Genomic DNA, 18,414 nt, shown 5'->3' with positions numbered 1-18,414 from the left:
GCGGAAGATATGCGACTGAAGGCAGGATATGAATAGGAACAAATAGAAAACATGATGTTCTAACAAACAGGTGACAGTTGTACAGTACTTCAACAGTAACATCCTGTACTGTACCCTTGGGCCTGCGGTATATTGTTATATTGAACATAAATCATGGTGTCAAAAATGCACATATATATGTTTACACAGCTTAAGACACACACACACACACACACGCACGCACGCACGCACAGTCGCACACACGCACGCACGCACGCACACACACACACACACACACACACACACACACACACACACACACACACACACACACACACACACACACACACACACACACACACACACACACACACACACACACACACACACACACACACACACACACACACACACACACACACACGCTTGACCATTTACCAGCTTGTCTTGGGTAATTAGCCAGAATTCACTGTACAGTCTCAGTGATTTTTACAGGCCAGTAAAGTGATTTAATTGCCTTTACAGACACATCTGCTTTACATTGTCAGGGCTTCATTTCCCCAGCCTCCCATATTGTGGTACAGTATGCTACCCTCTGCTTGGGTTCACACTTGGTAAACAATAAGATGTGACAAATCCTTGCTACTCTGCAGTTAATTTATTATTAACAAACATATTTAGCTTTTAGGGTTCAGCCTACATATTACACAAAGTGAAAGAAACTCATGTGAGTCATAATTACAACAACCACAACAAAGCAGTGGAAATGGCTTACGCTGTAAAACAGAATAGAGTCAATCAACACAGGTCCTCTGAGAATAATAAATCTCTGGAAGAATGTTGGTTGCCAGTGGACCTCTGACCGAGTACAAATGCATTAATTACAACTATGAGATGCTAAATGCATTACAGATGTGGGTGTGATGTTACTAATTGATTTGATGACTGACATTGAATGTCTGGAATATCTGTTGTTGTTCTCTGTGGGGAGCCGTCAGAGGGCACGGGGATAGAGCTCAGATAGGGCAGAGGTTCGACCTTGGTATCACAAAAATGTTCGACCCTCTGCCACTGGGGGGAGGGCAGCGGTTTCCTTTCAGCCCACTGGGGCCACCACAAGGCCCTGAGGCCAGGGAAGTGAGGAGGTCACAGTGGTTTGCTCGTTTCTAAACAGATCAGGTATCAGACCGCTCTGAAGTGTGAGACTCAAGGGAGACCCTTTTTCTTTTTTTACCACATTAACCCTGGCATCCCTATTTTTTTTTTAAATCAAAACTCATTTTTGTATTTTCAAGTAGCCAAAGTGTAAAATAGGGCTTAAGTGGTTGGCCTGAGGAAGTGGAGAGGAAGGCATCATGTTTTACTATGTATAGGCTACTGCATTCTTATGATAAATGCTTGAATATTGCTCTGCTTCAAATCGGCCACCTTCTTCAATGGTCAAAAGGTGTGAGGTATGAAGAGACCTGCATTGGTAACACAGAGAGTTCTGAATTACAATATTACCCCACGCTTCCATTTGATAAAGAATACTCTCCACCAGTTATCATGCTGTTGTAGGCTATGTGAGCGGGGTGGATGCTACCATGGCGAGAAATGTGTCCTTGGTCAACCCACAGAAATGGTGTGAAAGATATGGAAGTTTAGAACAGGGGTGATCCCTACGATCGCCATTTCACTGTCAATACTGAAGCAATATATCTCTAACTGCTGTCACTTCTGTTTGAAATGCAGCGAGTTTCACGCAATGTACGTAACACCCACATAACACACCCTTAAGTGTAACTTCAGCAGTTTCCCATCAGAATCTCCCACAGCAAACAGCACTCTGCATGCAGTCCCGTGAGATTCACAGATTTGCACATCAGCATGCCCTGTCATTTACCCAGCATTGCGTCCCGGAGCCCTATTCTTCTGCCATAATATGTGCACAGATCACATCGCTATATCTTTTCATACTCCACAACATGACACACATGAATATAAAGCCTTTCTTGGTGAGAACTGGTGAGAACAGCAAAAACAAAACAACAAAATAGGAAACCACGCGACTCTCCCAAACATTCATAATCATAACTGTGCAACTAAAACACATAGTTCTAAAGGAGGCTAGACAAGACTCTCTCTTAAATTGGGAGGCTAGACCCTCCCAATTTAACATGTCAATCGTTTGTTGTTCTCATGACAGCAAGGACTGACACAAAGGAAGAAGCTATGGGAAGCATTAGACTGAATGAGTGGAAGTAGGGCAGAGGCAGGGGGGACTAGTATGTCTGAGCAATTATGCAAATGGCCTGGGTTGAGCTCTATTAAGTATGGAGGTGAAAGTGACTAATTATGTCAGGAGAGAAGCACAGGGGCCCTGTTTAAAATAGGACAGCACCACCTACAATTGCCCATAATAATCACGCTCTGGCCATTTTGCCCTGAAGTCATATTAGTATGATGACATCAGAGCAATATGGTCGATGATGATGCTTGGAGTTTCCCATGATCACCCAGACCTCTTGTACAGCAGTGTCATTAGTTTAGATGGTGTCATATTGATCCCACAGAGGGAGATTACAAACATTTCAGCAGCCAAGATAAAAAAAAATCCACCTCACAACAACATGGTTTATGTGAAAGGTCAAAACATTAGATCAGATCTAATCGGAATTGATTTTGCTCAATCTTAGGTTTACCCTACCCCCACTGACAACAGTATGATAACGGGTTCACTTTCCCTGTACGCTGTGCTATATTTACATGCGGAAGAGAGCACAATGCAGACATGCTTAAGCACTTGAATGAATCCATTGTCATCCCTTTGTCCACTGGATATCCCATTGTTTATGCCAGCAAGAGCAAGGTAGGTGGGAGATAGAAAGAGACTGCCAACATGTTGAGAAACTGCCATTTATCCTGACAGGGTGGACTTGTCCCTGGGCTCTAACAGAAGAAACGTAGACACTACTTTACTTAGACAATAAAATAATTCCATCACTTATTCTCATCAGGATAGAAGAGCATAAATCTAAACTGAAAGAATAATATTTTGTGCAAAAGCAATCTCATTCCTCAAAACAGCGCACAGTCCTGTACAGTAGACTATTCTCTTGTCAGTGAAACATTGATAATTGATATGGTAAAAAGGGTATTTTCTTGGATTTTATAATGGAATAGAGAATGAGAGTTAAGCTTGCGGAACATTGCTTGCATGAAGTTAAAAATGGAAAATGCTACAGCGAGTAGCAAAACTTCTCTGCCCTTTTCTCTAAATCCTGTCACTGTTATCATACGTACTGTTACCCATTTGGATGTTCTCGCTATCATTAATGCTGAACCATAATTTGTTTAGCCTACATTTATTAGTTGTTATGGGATTAGATGTCTACATTGCATGATATTAATTCTCTACATAATCCATTGTTATATGAGCACAAAGCTACAGTATGCCAATTTCCCTCTCATTTTAGCAGCAGCAGCAGCAGCAGCAGCAGTTTCTTGCTCTCGGTTGTCAATTATCAGGGAGGTATCCATAACAGTGAGTCTTAGACCTAACTTATGGCCTACTTTGTCTGGCAGTTAACTCCTTTTGTGAATCTATAGGAGGTTCTTTTGAATCCACAGAAACTCTATCTGTCTATGATGAATCAATAAAATAATATAGGCTCTATTTACCTCTTCCCATAGAGTGAGCCATTCTGAACAGTAATCTTACCAGAGCATCCTATGTTGTATATAGAGACGGCAGGGAAACTGAAACCAACTTCTGAAGGGCCGCCCGGTCCCCTGGCTCTCACTTCTGCTGTGACCTGTAATCCTATCACAGCCAGTGTGTCCATGCTGGGAAAATAAACAGAACCAAAGGCTGCTCCCACTACGCTGCCCTCGTCCACTGATCCTCAGGTTCACAGAGCACAAGCTTGTCAGAGGAAGACGTGAAAACCTGTTTTACTTTAGTGTTGTTTCTCTGTTTTTTATTTGTTTTTTTCTCCTTCATTAGTGCACATGAATGAATGCAAGTAGGAATGCACAAACACAAACAAACACACACGCGCGCGCGTGCACGTGCCCACATGCACACATCTCACGCGTGCACGCCCACACACACACACACACACACACACACACACACACACACACACACACACACACACACACACACACACACACACACACACACACACACACACACTAAAAGCAGACAAAATCAAAGCAAGAGCAATGTGTGAAAGAGATGAGAATAGGGCATATCAAAGCATGGGTACAAAAGAATGAAACTGTGCTAAAGATTTCCATGTTTGGGTAGTTTTTTTTGGCACAGAGCACAAGCTGCATCCATTCACATGTGTTTCACAGTGTACCAGTTTTTTTAAAACTATAAAGCACATGTGTTTTCAACTTTCTGTGGTGTGAGTGCATGAGTCAATATGGTAGAGGAGAGGTATCCTGTGAAGTACCCGGGTTCTGGTACATCACAAAACTATTGTTTTCAGGGACTTCAGCATATTACGACAATAGTAATGATATTTCCATTGATCTGGGACTTTTCAGGAACTTTTCACCTCACTGTGGGTGTCCTCCCCAATACAGACTATAAATAGCATTCCTTTAATCACGCTCATCTGCTGAGTCTCCCTGGCTCTGCTCAGATCCCCGGACATGTTGACATGATCAGGAGAAAATCAAGCGTTGTTGCGTTTATTTGTGGGCACCCAGCAGAGGAAGTGGTCTTTTGGGATGAAGGGGATTTAATTTCACTGGAATCCAGTGGTAATGTCATCTGTGTGGATCAAGGATGTGGTGGTGGTGGTGTGGGGGGGCCATCTGAACAGAGAACGGAGGCTGCTTTTATTTTGTATTTCTTTTGTCTCGTCAGTGTCTATGAAGGGAACATGATACTAAAAAAGGCATTATGTGATACTAAAAAAGGCATTAACCACTTTCAAGCTGGCGACCCTATTTTGGGGGGAAAACTCAAATATTTTCAAAATTGTTCAAAAATCATGCTCAGAATACGTAGGCGCTATTTTCTACATGCAACCCCATCGTAGAAAATAGGACATTGTTTTCATTAAAGGCCTTTCAGAGGTGGGACAAATGCCTAGAGAAAGAGTGTGTTCAACGAAGAAGAATGGGGGGCGAAGACACCACCCCATCTGCCTGTTTTTTTTATACACACTGAAATCCTGAATGTTCATTTGGGTAAAAGATTTACATTTGTATACTCTCTGAGGTAAATTAACCCTCAGGATTGTAGGTAGGCTACTTGTTTTTAGTTGCCTTTTTATGGCTACTTTTAAAAGTTGAACATCTAAGAAGACTGAACTTACATCAACTTACGTATTGTATCAGTGAAACACTTCCAGATGATATATGTACAAATTTAAAAAGGGTACTTTCCTGTCAGTGCAAGTTAGCAGAAGAAGATGAATAGGCCTACGCTAGAAGAGTGAGAATGTAAGAATGCATGAGTCATATGGGCAGTTCTTTTGCACACCCAAAGGTCTTTTGAATGACTTGACTCCATACAGTCAGAGCAAGATGGTACCTGACCAGAAACATGCTTGGAACTGAACGTACTAATCCTGGCGTCTGTTGGGGCGTGAGGCTATTTAAATGTCTGCACCAGCTGCATGATGCCGGTCTGAATTGAGCTCACGTCATGTCTTGGGTCAGAGACTCCACCACCAAAAGGCCCATTGCCTCGTGAGGGCCAGAATTTGAATAACAAGTGTTCAGGAATGGCCAACTGTTCAGAGGCCTCGTCACAAGGTCAGAGAGGAACAATAGAATTGGCCTCCATGGTGAGCAGGCAGTCCACACACTGGGCTGCATGGCCACACCTTACTGCATTGAACAGAACTTGTTCTGGCACAAAACTCAGATCTTAATACATAATTTAATCGTAAACTACAAATTAAAATATTGTGTTGCAACGGGCCACTTGATGCAATGTTTCACCAGGTGCAGCCTAAACCTGCCCTGCCCAGACAACCATCTGCAGCACTGTTTTCCTTGGGTCAATATTTTACCTTTATCTGGAACAGGCAAACTGAACTTCTGATCTCCTCCAAGCAAACAAACACACACACACACACACACACACACACACACACACACACACATACACACACACACACACGCACACACACACACGTGTGTTGCCATATTTTGTGAGAGAAATAAGCAACCAGATCTAGGAAAACAAGCCCAAAAGAACAACTTAGATCACATGAGCACACTAAACCTATTTGAAAATAGCCGATCTACAAGCTCACAACACGTCAAGGTGCGATGCGTTGTGAGCTTGTAGATCGGCTATTTTCAGAAACTCTTGCATGTTACACGATGCTCCCTGGCACATTTTCATGAAAATATCTGAGAACCACTGGTTTAAATAATAATTAAAACATTTGGAAGGAAGCCTAAATAAGCAAGTACTTTAGAAACAAGGCCAAAAAAAACGCAACTGCCAATATTTACAAGCAACTTTACATAAAAAGAAGCCCAAAGTTATAATAAGCCGACATGGCAACACTGAGACACACACACACACACACACACACACACACACACACACACACACACACACGCACGCACGCACATACTCACGCACGCACACACACACACACACACACACACACACACACACACACACACACACACACACACACACACACACCACACACACACACACACACACACACACACACACACACACACGCACACGCACACGCACACGCACACGCACACGCACACACACACACACACACACACACACACACACACACACACACACACACACACACACACACACGCACTCCATTGTTTTCATAGTTGTGTCTTCAAGGCTGCACGCATGCTGCGTTCAAGGCCCGCCCACAAGGCGTGGCCTGTACTGAAGTTTATATAGCTTGCCGTGCAACAGTCAGCTCTAATAGTAGCTCGGTATCCTCACTCAGCTATGCAACGTAACGGGACTAGTAGGACTACCACCACCACATAACGTTTTCCATTCTGAGAGAAATCACCATATGGACTTTGCATCTGGGAATTCGGTGTGCTGCTGAATATCGTTTTAGTTGTTGTTGTTTTTTTAAATAATTAATCATGTTTTGATATTGAATGCGCCTGTGGAAAATCCAATTAACAAAGTAAAAAAAAAAAAAAACGTAATCATGTTGAAAAACAACGGTAAGGCAGCGCTCTCTATAGCCAGTGCAGCATTTCTCTGCCTCCTGTTGCTGCTGGTCGCAGCTCAGCATCATCACCGCTTCTTCCAGGTGGCAGAAGAGGATCAGCCGGAGGAGACGCGCTCTCTGCGGAGTCTGGACAGTAGTGTGGTCGGGCCGGATCACACCAGCGCTCCTGGACCGCAGGCCAAGAAGATCGGATTCTCCGCGTATTTTACCAAACTGTCCCGGGGACGCAGAGCGGTGGAGAAGCCCGCACTGCCCTCCGCGCCTCCCGCAGACGCCGAGGACCTCAGCGCCAGTGACATCTTCATAGCTGTCAAGACCACCAAGAAGTTCCACCAGTCCAGGCTGGATCTTCTCCTGGACACGTGGATCTCAAGGAACAAGCAACAGGTAAGAAGAGGCTGAATAAGAATCTACGTTATGATATAGCCTACATCAGTGACAGTGGTTCTCAAACCTTTTGATTTGAAGGACCACCATAACTTTGAGAGTGTACACATGGAACCGAATGGACCTGTAAAGGTCCATTTGGTTCCATTTGTACACTCTTACCAATTTGGAACCCCCTCAAGGAACCCAGATAGTCCCTGAAGCCCACTTTGAGAACCACTGGCCTACATTGTTTTGAGTTACACACAAAATTACATCCCTTAACTTTACACGTGTTAGAATAATGCACGATCATGGGTGGCCATAATCCAGTGGTTCTCAAACTTTCACATTTCAAGAACCCCCGTTAACTCTGATGGGTCCATTGGTTCCATTTGTACACTGTCTGAGTCACAGACTTGTAAGGGTCAATTTAGAACCCCCCTTAAGGAACCCTGAGTCCCTGGACCTCACTTTGAGAACCACTGCCACAATCTACTCGAAAAAAAACTGCATGATAAAGAAAGAGCATCTACCTCCTCTCCCTGTAACTCTATATCATTGTTTCTCTGAACTGAGGCTATTGTTGCTGACCCTGTCCTGTTGTGCTGTAACAATGGCCCCGTGCAACACATGCAGGTGATGCCTGGATGATAGCTGGCTACAGTGTTGCATTGTTCCCTTGTTATCAGATGACACACTGAAATGGCCACACAAGCCCCGTTCCATTATTCCGAATATCCTGGGATCTGTCACTTTTTATTCGGCTCTAAAGTGATGTCCCTGAGAAAGAAGGGAACAGTTTTCAGCCCACCCACCCTCCCCTCCCTCCCTATTATCTCCCCTCTTTTGGGCGTCCCCGTGAATGCCTGAGTCGCTGCAATGGATGCTTCACAGCAGCGACTCTGGTGCTGTCCCCCTTCCAGGACTAACAAAGCGTCTTTCTGATGGGGGAAGAAAAGCTTTCCCAGCGTCTTGTCTCACTCTCTCCATGGGAACGTGGGAGCCGAGTCTGGGTCAAGCTACACCGAGGGATGGGAAAACGGGGGGCTTCGTTAAGGGGATGCCTAGGACAAAGGGGTGCATCTATTGGGAAGTTTGTGCCTGCAGGAGTAGCACGCTGGGTATGAAAATGTTCCTTTGGAGAACTAAGCTCTTTTAGATTGTACACAAAGACACAGTCAACAGAAAACACAGGCTAGTCAAAGTGATTTTACCCTGCAGCCAGAGCTGTCACGCATAGTTTTCCAAAAAGTCAATTTAATTGGCTTCGGACATAAATCACACCATCCACATTTTTCTTTCTCTTTTTTTTTAAATAGAACATTTCCATCACCATTGTATTCCAAACGCCGTCTGAGCTGAGAGGAACGCTCCCTGGATAGGAGTTGGAGAGAGTTGGCCCATGATAACTGGGTCGACAACATTTATCTTTCAATGTCACATCCACTTAGCTATTCAATTCCCACTTTCTGTGCTCATATGCTGCTGAGTAATATGCACAAATACTTGCACAGCAAGAACTTCACAGCTCTCAGAGAGTTAAATGAATGCGGATGATTTCGCTGTGTATACATAATACAACATCAGGTAACTGTTTAGGGAAGGCTTGATTGATTCTGCAGTTTGCGTGGGAATGGATAGATGATGTTAGTTAACCCAGCATCCTCCAGCTCTAACAGCAGGGCTTAGAGGTGAGGCAGCTGGTGCAAGGCAGAGCAGACATAAAGGACAGACTGAACCCACAATACAAGAGGGAGTTCCTAGAGGAGCGCTGCCAGGTGGCCAAGAGAGGGAGAACAAAAGATGGCCTTAATGCTAGCCATATGATGCACCCAGTTCCCACCATATATACATATGGTCATCCTCCACTCATGAGGTCAGATGTGGCAACTATGAACACCTGTGGTGGTTTGATTAGTCATGATGCCACAGAAAATGCAGGATATAGCAGGAGAACCTGATTCAACGTTCTGTTGCTATAAGCCAGTGGGCATAATAACATAATAATTGTAACCCCCACCCCCAAAGTTGGTTTTCCAACATTGCTGGCTTTTACTGATACAGAGACGGGGTTGCTATGAGATGCTGTTGTTTATACGCAAAACAGAGACATAAACAAAGGCAGAAGAATGACTGCCTGTGGCCTCCTTTGTCTGACTCTTGTTATAGTTGAGCCCCTCCAGAGATAAAGGCGGCAGATAGTAGTGAATAAGTTACTGAGCAGCATTGGGAATGATAAATGCAGTGCACATAATTGACGATTTTGTTTTAGAAAGCATAATTTTGTCAAGATTTTAACTTCTACTTAGGAACAGCGGATGACCCCGTTATGCGCTGTCTTTTTGGATTAAAAATATCAGGATATACTGTAAATTACAGTAATTAGCTAGCGCTCCAGCATCAAGTGCTCATATAGCTGGCTGTTGGAACAGGACTTGGCCGTGGACTATGAATGAACAGATCTGTTCACAGCTTCTCAGAGAGTGAAAGAAAAAGTCTCATTATGGAGGTAGCCAATGAGACCTATTAGGAACATCCAGTGTCCTTGAAAAACAAGGGATAGTTTATTGTGGGATCGCTAAAGCGATCACACTACTGTTATTGTCAACACCGTTTTTTGGCCCCTAACTAGTCCTTCATACTTTTAGCTACAAACTCCGTTCCAACTCTTCAACGTTCGGCCTACTCAGGACATGTCGGCTACCATTTGAATTTTTGAAATAATTTGTACTTTTAGAGATATTTCACTTTTTATTTCTAAAAAACTCCCATTCATTTCAATGGAGAAATTCATACTTTTAGATAGAAACTCCGTTCCAACTCTATAACGTTCAGCCTACTTAGGACATATTGGCTACCATTAGAATTTTTGAAATCATTTGTACTTTTAGAGATATTTCACTTTTTAAATGGTAAAAATACTTAAAAGTTGATAAAAAGAGTAAAAATACTTAAAAGTTGTAAAAATTAGTAAAAGCTACTTTAAAGTAAATAAAGTGACTAAAAATACTTTAAAGTAAATACCATGAGTAAAAATACTTAAGAGTACTTATATTGAGTAAAAATACTTAAAAGTACTTATATTGAGTAAAAATACTTAAAAGTACTCAAAATGAGTAAAAATACTTAAAAGTTGAAAAAAATAGTAAAAATACTTAAAAGTTGATAAAAAGAGTAAAAATACTTAAAAGTTGTAAAAATTAGTAAAAGCTACTTTAAAGTAAATAAAGTGACTAAAAATACTTTAAAGTAAGTACCTTGATTAAAAATACTTAAGAGTACTTATACTGAGTAAAAATACTTAAAAGTACTCAACATGAGTAAAAATACTTAAAAGTTGTAAAAAATAGTAAAAATACTTAAAAGTTGTACAAATTAGTAAAAAATACTTTAAAGTAAATAAAGTGACTAAACATAATTTAAAGTAAATACCCTTTAGAACCTTTCAAACCTTTAGAACCTCTTAAACCTTTAGAACCTCTTAAACCTTTCAAACCTTTCAAACCTTTCAAACCTTTCAAACCTTTCAAACCTTTAGAACCTTTCAAACCTTTAGAACCTCTTAAACCTTTCAAACCTTTAGAACCTCTTAAACCTTTCAAACCTTTAGAACCTCTTAAACCTTTCAAACCTTTAGAACCATTCAAAGCTTTAGAACCTTTAGAACCTTTCAAACCTTTAGAACCTCTTAAACCTTTCAAACCTTTCAAACCTCTTAAACCTTTCAAACCTCTCAAACCTTTAGAACCTTTCAAAACTTTAGAACCTTTAAAACCTTTAAAACCTTTAAAACCTTTAAAACCTTTAAAACCTTTAAACCTTTCAAACCTTTAACTCTACTAACACTATCAATACTCAATACCATCAACATTCTTAGCGATCCCACACTGTTTCTTCAGGAACAGTACCTTCTAGTTTGTACTATTATTCAAGTTGCTTTTTTCAAGCCTTTGTGATCTGCCGGGGTTTTACTATTGTGGCAGTTCTTATGCAATGCCTGAGTGCTCCATTACTGGTGCCATCCGCTTCTCTGTTCTGGCCGTCCTGATACCAGGTCTCCCATTGCAGAACTGCTTTGTCACAATAAAAAGTGCTGTAATAGCTCACCGTTTGTGAGCTCATGGCCAGAACAGAGGGGGGAAACAGGCTGGGTGGGGGCAGTTGTTGATGGAGGGAGGGGGGTCTATAGTGCCCTTCCTTCCTGGGGTGTTGGAGTCAGCCAGCCAGGCACCACATTCAGCTCCGCCTGGGCTGTGCCAGGCCTTCCTGTGGTGAGGAGAGCAGTCTCTCTTAACTCTCATCTCATCGCTCTTCTCTTTGCCCCGTGGCCTCTCATCTCTTACTGGGGGAGTCACACAGACAGCATCATTGTTTTCATTCAGTATGAATTAGTATTCCATAGACGTAACTGTGCTCTTTTTTTTGGAAGTTTCAGTTAAGGGACAAAGACCGATCAAAAAATCTCTTTCCCTTCCCGCAGGCTTCTCTTTAGTTAACTCCTGCAGCTGTATGCAAATGCTGGCAAACATATTTAGAATTTACCCAGTGGAGACTTTACCCAGCATGAAAACTCAGAGCATTGTTCTATTCAAGAGGGCCTAGCTGAGTATGTGGAAAGGGGGGTAGGGGGTAGGACAGGGGATGAAGTAGGGGGTGAATGGCCACACACAGATTTCGATTTACTAATCAGTAGTGAGATTCCACACCCCCCTCTTTCCTCCCCCGCCTTCTCCACTCTCCCTCCTCTTTCTGTCAGTGCCCAGGCAGTCCTGGCAGCTGCCTCAATGATTAGGCTGTCCATTCAATGGGCTTTTAAAGCAAACAGCGCCAGTCTCAGATCCCTTCACCAGCAAAATCACCACCCTTCCTTAGACAAACACGGGCTCATGGCTCTCGCATCGTGCAGCATCTGCTCAGAATTTATCCCACAAACCAATGAAGCCGCCTTGCCCTTTTTTTTCTCCCTCTTCCACGGCAGACACAGACGTTTAGGAGGAATAGTGTTTACACAGGCAAACGATGTGCGCATGTCTTTCCCCGGCTGGCATCGACACAGCTGGCTCTTTAAAAGATGCATGCAGTTGCTGCAGCTCAGCGTGTGTGGGGCACGTTGTCATAAAGCACTCCTTATCACTCAAACTCAGGGAGCCGTCGGCAGGTGAGTCGCCGCTGCACTGTGACCCGGGCGTGCCGAGACATGTGGCGTAGATAAGGCAGCGTGCCGCTCGGCAGGTGCTGTCTGACTCACCTGAGGTGATGGGTAAACAGACGGGGTGGCAGTTACACGGCCTGAGGCCCGGCGGCTTTTTTCATCCGCTCCGCTCTGTCTGAGGCACCCCACCTTGCACCTGCTCAGTCCGAGACACCATGAAAGATCATCTAATCCCTGCGTGCTCTCTATGATGTGGCAGTCTTGGAAGCCCTTTGTTGTGTTAACTCCTTTTGTTAACAATAGCTACTGTTAACTAGCGCCCGCAGCTTAGTTTATGCTCCCTTTGTCCTCATAACTTAAACTTCCTCTTAAGCCCTCTGTGTTGGTACAATTAAACAGGAAAATTGCATTGGTGGTCTGTATAATACGTTGACTGAGACTTGTGGCATGCAGCATGCCACATGTTAGGTGAATGCACATTTTATTTGCATAACATGTTGAACGTAGACAGTGCGTCCAGCGGACTAAGGGTCTGGTTTGGGAGTGAGGCAAGGGTGGGGGGTGTTTGGGGGTGCATACCCCCCCCTTTGTTCTAGGTCTACGATGCTTTGGGGGGGCTGCCGAGTTGCCATGGAGAGAGTGAAACCCAGGACAAAAGACCTTTATTGGGGCAAAGGGCTGTTTAACTCAATGTGTTTTTCACTGCATAAAAGACTGTTGATGGATGCAAATCACTCTGAGTTAGGAACAAGAAGCACATCAGATGACTGTGTGGAAATTGGTTGCTCTTGTGACAATAAAGTTTTCTGGAGTTTTATTTCATTTCATGGATTTCAAGAGGAAGTTGTGTCATCTCTAGTTTTCTTCTTTTACAGACATACATCTTCACAGATGGAGAAGATGAGGAGCTGAAAAAGAAAATTGGTAAGTTGATGTATGCCAACTATAAAAGTTGAAATTGGTTCACCATTACGGCCAATTTTAAAAAATTTGAAAGCAAATCATATCTCAATCTGGTCTTCGTGGAAAGTCATATTTTGACTCCAACAAAGTCATGTTAAATTTCCTAGGCCTTACAGATCCAACATTTGGCCTCCAAAGTATGGTACTTTCTTGTAACTCTAACTAATAATTTTTCTCTCATCACAGGGAGTCATGCCATCAACACCAACTGTTCTGCAGCCCATAGCCGTCAAGCTTTGTCTTGTAAGATGGCGGTGGAATATGACAAGTACATAGAGTCTGGGAAGAAGTAAGTGTTGCCCACAATTTGTTTAACCTAAAAAAAAGTTCAATTTTGTACTTTGTTAGCCAGGAATCGCCACATTCTGACTGTATTTCTGTTCTTCAGGTGGTTCTGTCATGTTGACGATGACAACTATGTGAATGTGCGGACTCTGGTGAAGCACCTGTCCCAGTACCTCCACACCCAGGACATGTACATTGGTAAACCAAGCCTGGACCGGCCCATAGAGGCTACAGAGAGACTAGGGGAAAACAAGATGGTGGGTGGATGATTGTTGTTTTTTCCCCAATATAATGTACTTCCTGGCATATGCCAACTATGGACAATATGCTATGTTAGACTACAAAGAAAACTAACAAGCTCTCTATCTGTATGTTTCAGAGACCAGTCAACTTCTGGTTCGCCACCGGAGGTGCAGGCTTCTGTGTGAGCCGGGGGCTAGCGTTGAAGATGAGCCCATGGGCCAGGTAAGATTCGATCAAACGTGTGCAACCAGTGACCATAAATAGCAGACATGTGTTGTCCTTCTTCAGCTGCAGAGTGCTGTTGTGTTAATCATAATTGTGTATCATGTCTCCTCAGTGGCGGCCATTTCATGAACACGGCAGAAAAGATTCGCCTGCCGGATGACTGCACCGTCGGTTACATCATTGAGTCGGTGTTGGGGGTGCCGCTGACACGCAGTAACCTGTTCCACTCACACCTGGAGAACCTCCAACAAGTCACAAGATCTGAGGTTCACAAGCAGGTGAGATGCTCAACTCCTCACTCAATGTATAGACATCGTTGCAGACAGTGTTGCGCTTTATGCCGTTTTTTTTTGGAAGGTCATGTGTTCATGTGACATTATTCTCCTCCTAGATCACATTGAGTTATGGAATGTTTGAAAACAAGAGGAACATCATCAATTTGAAAGGGGCTTTTCCCGTGGAGGAGGATCCATCAAGGTGAGAGTTATACAGAGTGTGTGTGTGTGTGTGTGTGTGGTTCTATAGTCTATCTACAAGCTCGCGAAACGTTGTGAGCTTGTAGATCGGCTATTTCTTTGCTATTCGTTGTACAAGTATATAGGGAATAGGGATTAAATGTATAGTAAAAGCGGTTAATCTAAATCCAACCCTCACATCTCTGTGTTTCAGGTTCAAGTCTGTGCACTGTCTCCTGTATCCAGACACACCGTGGTGCCCCCCTCTAGTTGCCTATTAGGGCAACCACTCCTTTCTCATCCTCGTCCCCATCATGCCTCGGTATCTGAAAGGCTCGTGGGGACCAGTGTTTGGTATTAGACCATGTGGCTGCTGTATTTTTGCCGCAGTGACACATGGTGTTCAATAGTTTTATTAGGCTGCTGTGCGGCCTGCCCTGGGACACTTCCTTCCTGTCTGGTGCCTGGGCTCTCTCCCATTGTTGCAATGGTAGCCGAGCCAGGCTCTTGGCAGGAAGTAGCTTTCAGCATTAAGCTTTGCAGGCAATCAATTGAGCTTTGTGTTGCAACTTTTGCTTGTAAATGTATTTGCAATTCTCATAGAATGTAATGCCTTAATATTCAAACCTTTTGCCAGCTTTAAACAAATAATATTCTTTAGATTTCTGTTTAAGCTTGACCTATTCCAAAATGTAAAGCCATGCAGACTAATTATCGTAATTTCTTTGATTGTGAGCGAATCCGTTTTCTTTTAGGCCTAAGTGATGTCTTTTTTTCCTTTCTTCTCTTTTTCGCTTTTTAATATCATATGACTCCGGACAAACTCCATAATATGAAGAGGTTATGCTTTTTTAATGATACGTGTCAGTGTTATTTCTCTCACAATTTGAGCTGGCATTAGGTTTTTTATTTTATTTTGTACAAATGTAACCTTGGGTGATGTAATCTGAGGTATATCAGGATAAAGCACTTTTCCCATTGGATATTTTAGGTGAACTGACTGAATCCATTGTCCATTATATGCATCAGATCTGTGTTAAGTAACAACCCCTAAATATCAATATCTCAATATTCTATTGTATTTAAGAACAGTCCTTGCATTTAATTACAATCAGGGAAAATAATATATGACCGATGTTGATTTGGGGTTAACAATCAGATTTTGATTAGCTTAAAAATGTTTGTATTTGAAAATTGCACAGCTGAGTTTCAAATTAACTGTTGTCTGCTCCTGTAAAGATGCTCAACCTAAGAGGCTTAACAACTGACAAAAAAATAATATGTGTCGTTTAAATAGCTCCAAACAGTGAAGAAAACAAGTGGTTGAATTTGTGGCATCTAGATATATTGATAACACATATTTTTGCACAAAAAGATTGCTCCCTGTTATTGTTAAAATGAATGTTATTTAATTCCAGTTTAATACTGCTGAGTCATAGACAGTGTTAAGGCTTGTGAGGTGAGAACTTTAAAAGAGCAACAGCCCCCCCCCCCCACACACACACACATACACAGGTATGTGTGTGTGTCCCTGTGCATTGACCCACATTGGGTGATACTGTACATCTGGATTATGCAGCAGTACTGTGTACTGTGCCTTTGTTTAAACTGTAGTGATTGTATGTGTTTAGAATGTAATTTCCCGTGGCGGTTTACATAATGCTTTTGATGACCTTGATATGATTTTGTACTGCTTTGAATTGTACTCAATGACTGTGGTTTACTCTCCGGTATCTGGAGGGTTCAGACAGTTCATTCCAATACTCGCTTCTCAGGGATTATGTTCTTATCCTGGTATTATTGCCATGGGAACCTGACAGTGGGGCCCAAACTTTGAATAAAGTTGCATAACCACTGAGAAACATTTACATATTTGTCTGTGTCTTTTAATTTCACTATTTTATTGATTTCATTGAGGTTATAGCTATACAATAATTGTCAGTGTCAAAGGCACTGTGAGCTAGTCATTTTATTTCGTTTTTTCTTTCATTGGGCGAAGGAGATGGAAATAATTATGTGAACTTTAATAAGAAAATGTCACACAAACAAAAACCTCAAGTGGTTTAAGGCAAGCACTTTCTTTTCTAGACTGACCCAATATGTTTTCCTAACTGTCTTCCTGTGTGACGCTGAAAAGCTGGTCCGAACCCAGGGTGTAAGTTGTAATGCTAATGGTGCACACTTAAAAGTACCGGCTGAGTCTCTCTATTTATTATTCTACAAGTGTGGGTATGGGAACGGACATACTGTAATTGCAATAGCAAACACTTAAGAGAAAATACACAGTGGAAACCACCATAGAACAGTAATCACATGTAACAGTTGTAATTTGGCTGCTGAGGTTGTGAGTAGACATGACAGTTTGGTATACCTCAGGGATTACTGCGTTAAGATGACATGTGGATTTTGTGGAAATTGTATTAGGCAAAATGTAATCTCGTATCACTCTTGCTCCTCATGGCGGTGCCGTGAAATGCTAGTACGGCCTGAAATATGTTTACATAGCTGAGAATGATTCAAAGCTGCCAACAAATCAGCAAAGCAAATAAAGTAAATCAAACACATGCATTCCTATATGGGCCGCACACACACACACACACACACACACACACACACACACACACACACACACACACACACACACACACACACACACACACACACACACACACACACACACACACACAATTATTCTACATGTTTTGGTAGCCCTCCATGTATATGAATGTACTGTAAACGCAGTAGATAATGAAATATAGAATTACATAAGAGAATGGGACTCTTGCCCTGGCTGGCAGCCATGGCATTGGCTAGAAGAGAATGAAAGGAGAAACTATATGATATATATGATTATAACCTAAATGATTTTGAGGTATTATAATAGTCTGACGTGGTCATGAATTGCTATCTTTATTGAAAAATAAGTTTGTGTAAGTAAACGACTAAACTGATTCTTGAGTGTAGGCCTACATCCATAACTTTCAAATTAATTAACAGTAGTAATTTCTGTGACTCATGTCATCCACATTTCCAAATTTCTTCCCCGTGGTGCAGTACTTCTTCCACTGAATGACAGGCTGAATAGCTGAATATAGAGTGAGGTTTATCAACCAATCATCACTGTGTAAATTGGATAATTGGGATTAGCCCTGTTTAACGCAGTCTATGATTTTCAAACCTCCATATAACTTGATTTGCGCCAATTGTGTCACAAAGACGGGGGGGGGGACGGGCACATTTTGATTGATGTCCGTTTGAACATGAGATCCAGACACATAAAAGCTTCCAGCTTTTTCTCACTGTACATCTCAGGAAGGCAAACCTATGATTATGGTTTGTGGTCTGGATGTTTGCTTGTGTAATTTGTCTCCCACGCTAGGCTTCGCTGACCAATCCTCGGCTATGCGAGGGAAGCCGACTGAGTCCAATATCATTTGAGTAATGCAGCCTTGATTTAATCTATTTCCTGTGTGTGTGTGTGAGGGGTAATGACAGGTGAGAAATAACAAGTCAAGATCTAACTGGGCTGAGAGATGGTTATCACAGAGCAGTG

At 42.4% G+C, this 18,414-nt stretch overlaps 1 protein-coding gene across 1 annotated transcript; it reads left to right on the top strand.

Moving 5' to 3' along the window:
• The first annotated feature begins 6,925 nt into the window (after nt 1-6,925).
• lfng (LFNG O-fucosylpeptide 3-beta-N-acetylglucosaminyltransferase) lies at nt 6,926-16,681 on the top strand. The gene is made up of 8 exons (XM_080446284.1): nt 6,926-7,556; nt 13,566-13,614; nt 13,840-13,942; nt 14,042-14,195; nt 14,318-14,403; nt 14,519-14,684; nt 14,798-14,883; nt 15,076-16,681. The coding sequence occupies exons 1-8, from the start codon at nt 7,146-7,148 to the stop codon at nt 15,140-15,142; spliced, it is 1,122 nt and encodes a 373-aa protein (XP_080302410.1). The 5' UTR covers nt 6,926-7,145; the 3' UTR covers nt 15,143-16,681.
• Nucleotides 16,682-18,414: the final 1,733 nt, after the last annotated feature.

The sequence above is a fragment of the Gymnoscopelus braueri genome (genome assembly GCF_963280865.1).
Source record: "Gymnoscopelus braueri genome assembly, chromosome: 13".
In the NCBI taxonomy this organism is placed as follows: Eukaryota; Metazoa; Chordata; class Actinopteri; order Myctophiformes; family Myctophidae; genus Gymnoscopelus; species Gymnoscopelus braueri.
The sequence above is the reverse complement of the archived record's forward strand: the minus strand, read 5'-3'. Positions and strand labels throughout refer to the sequence as shown.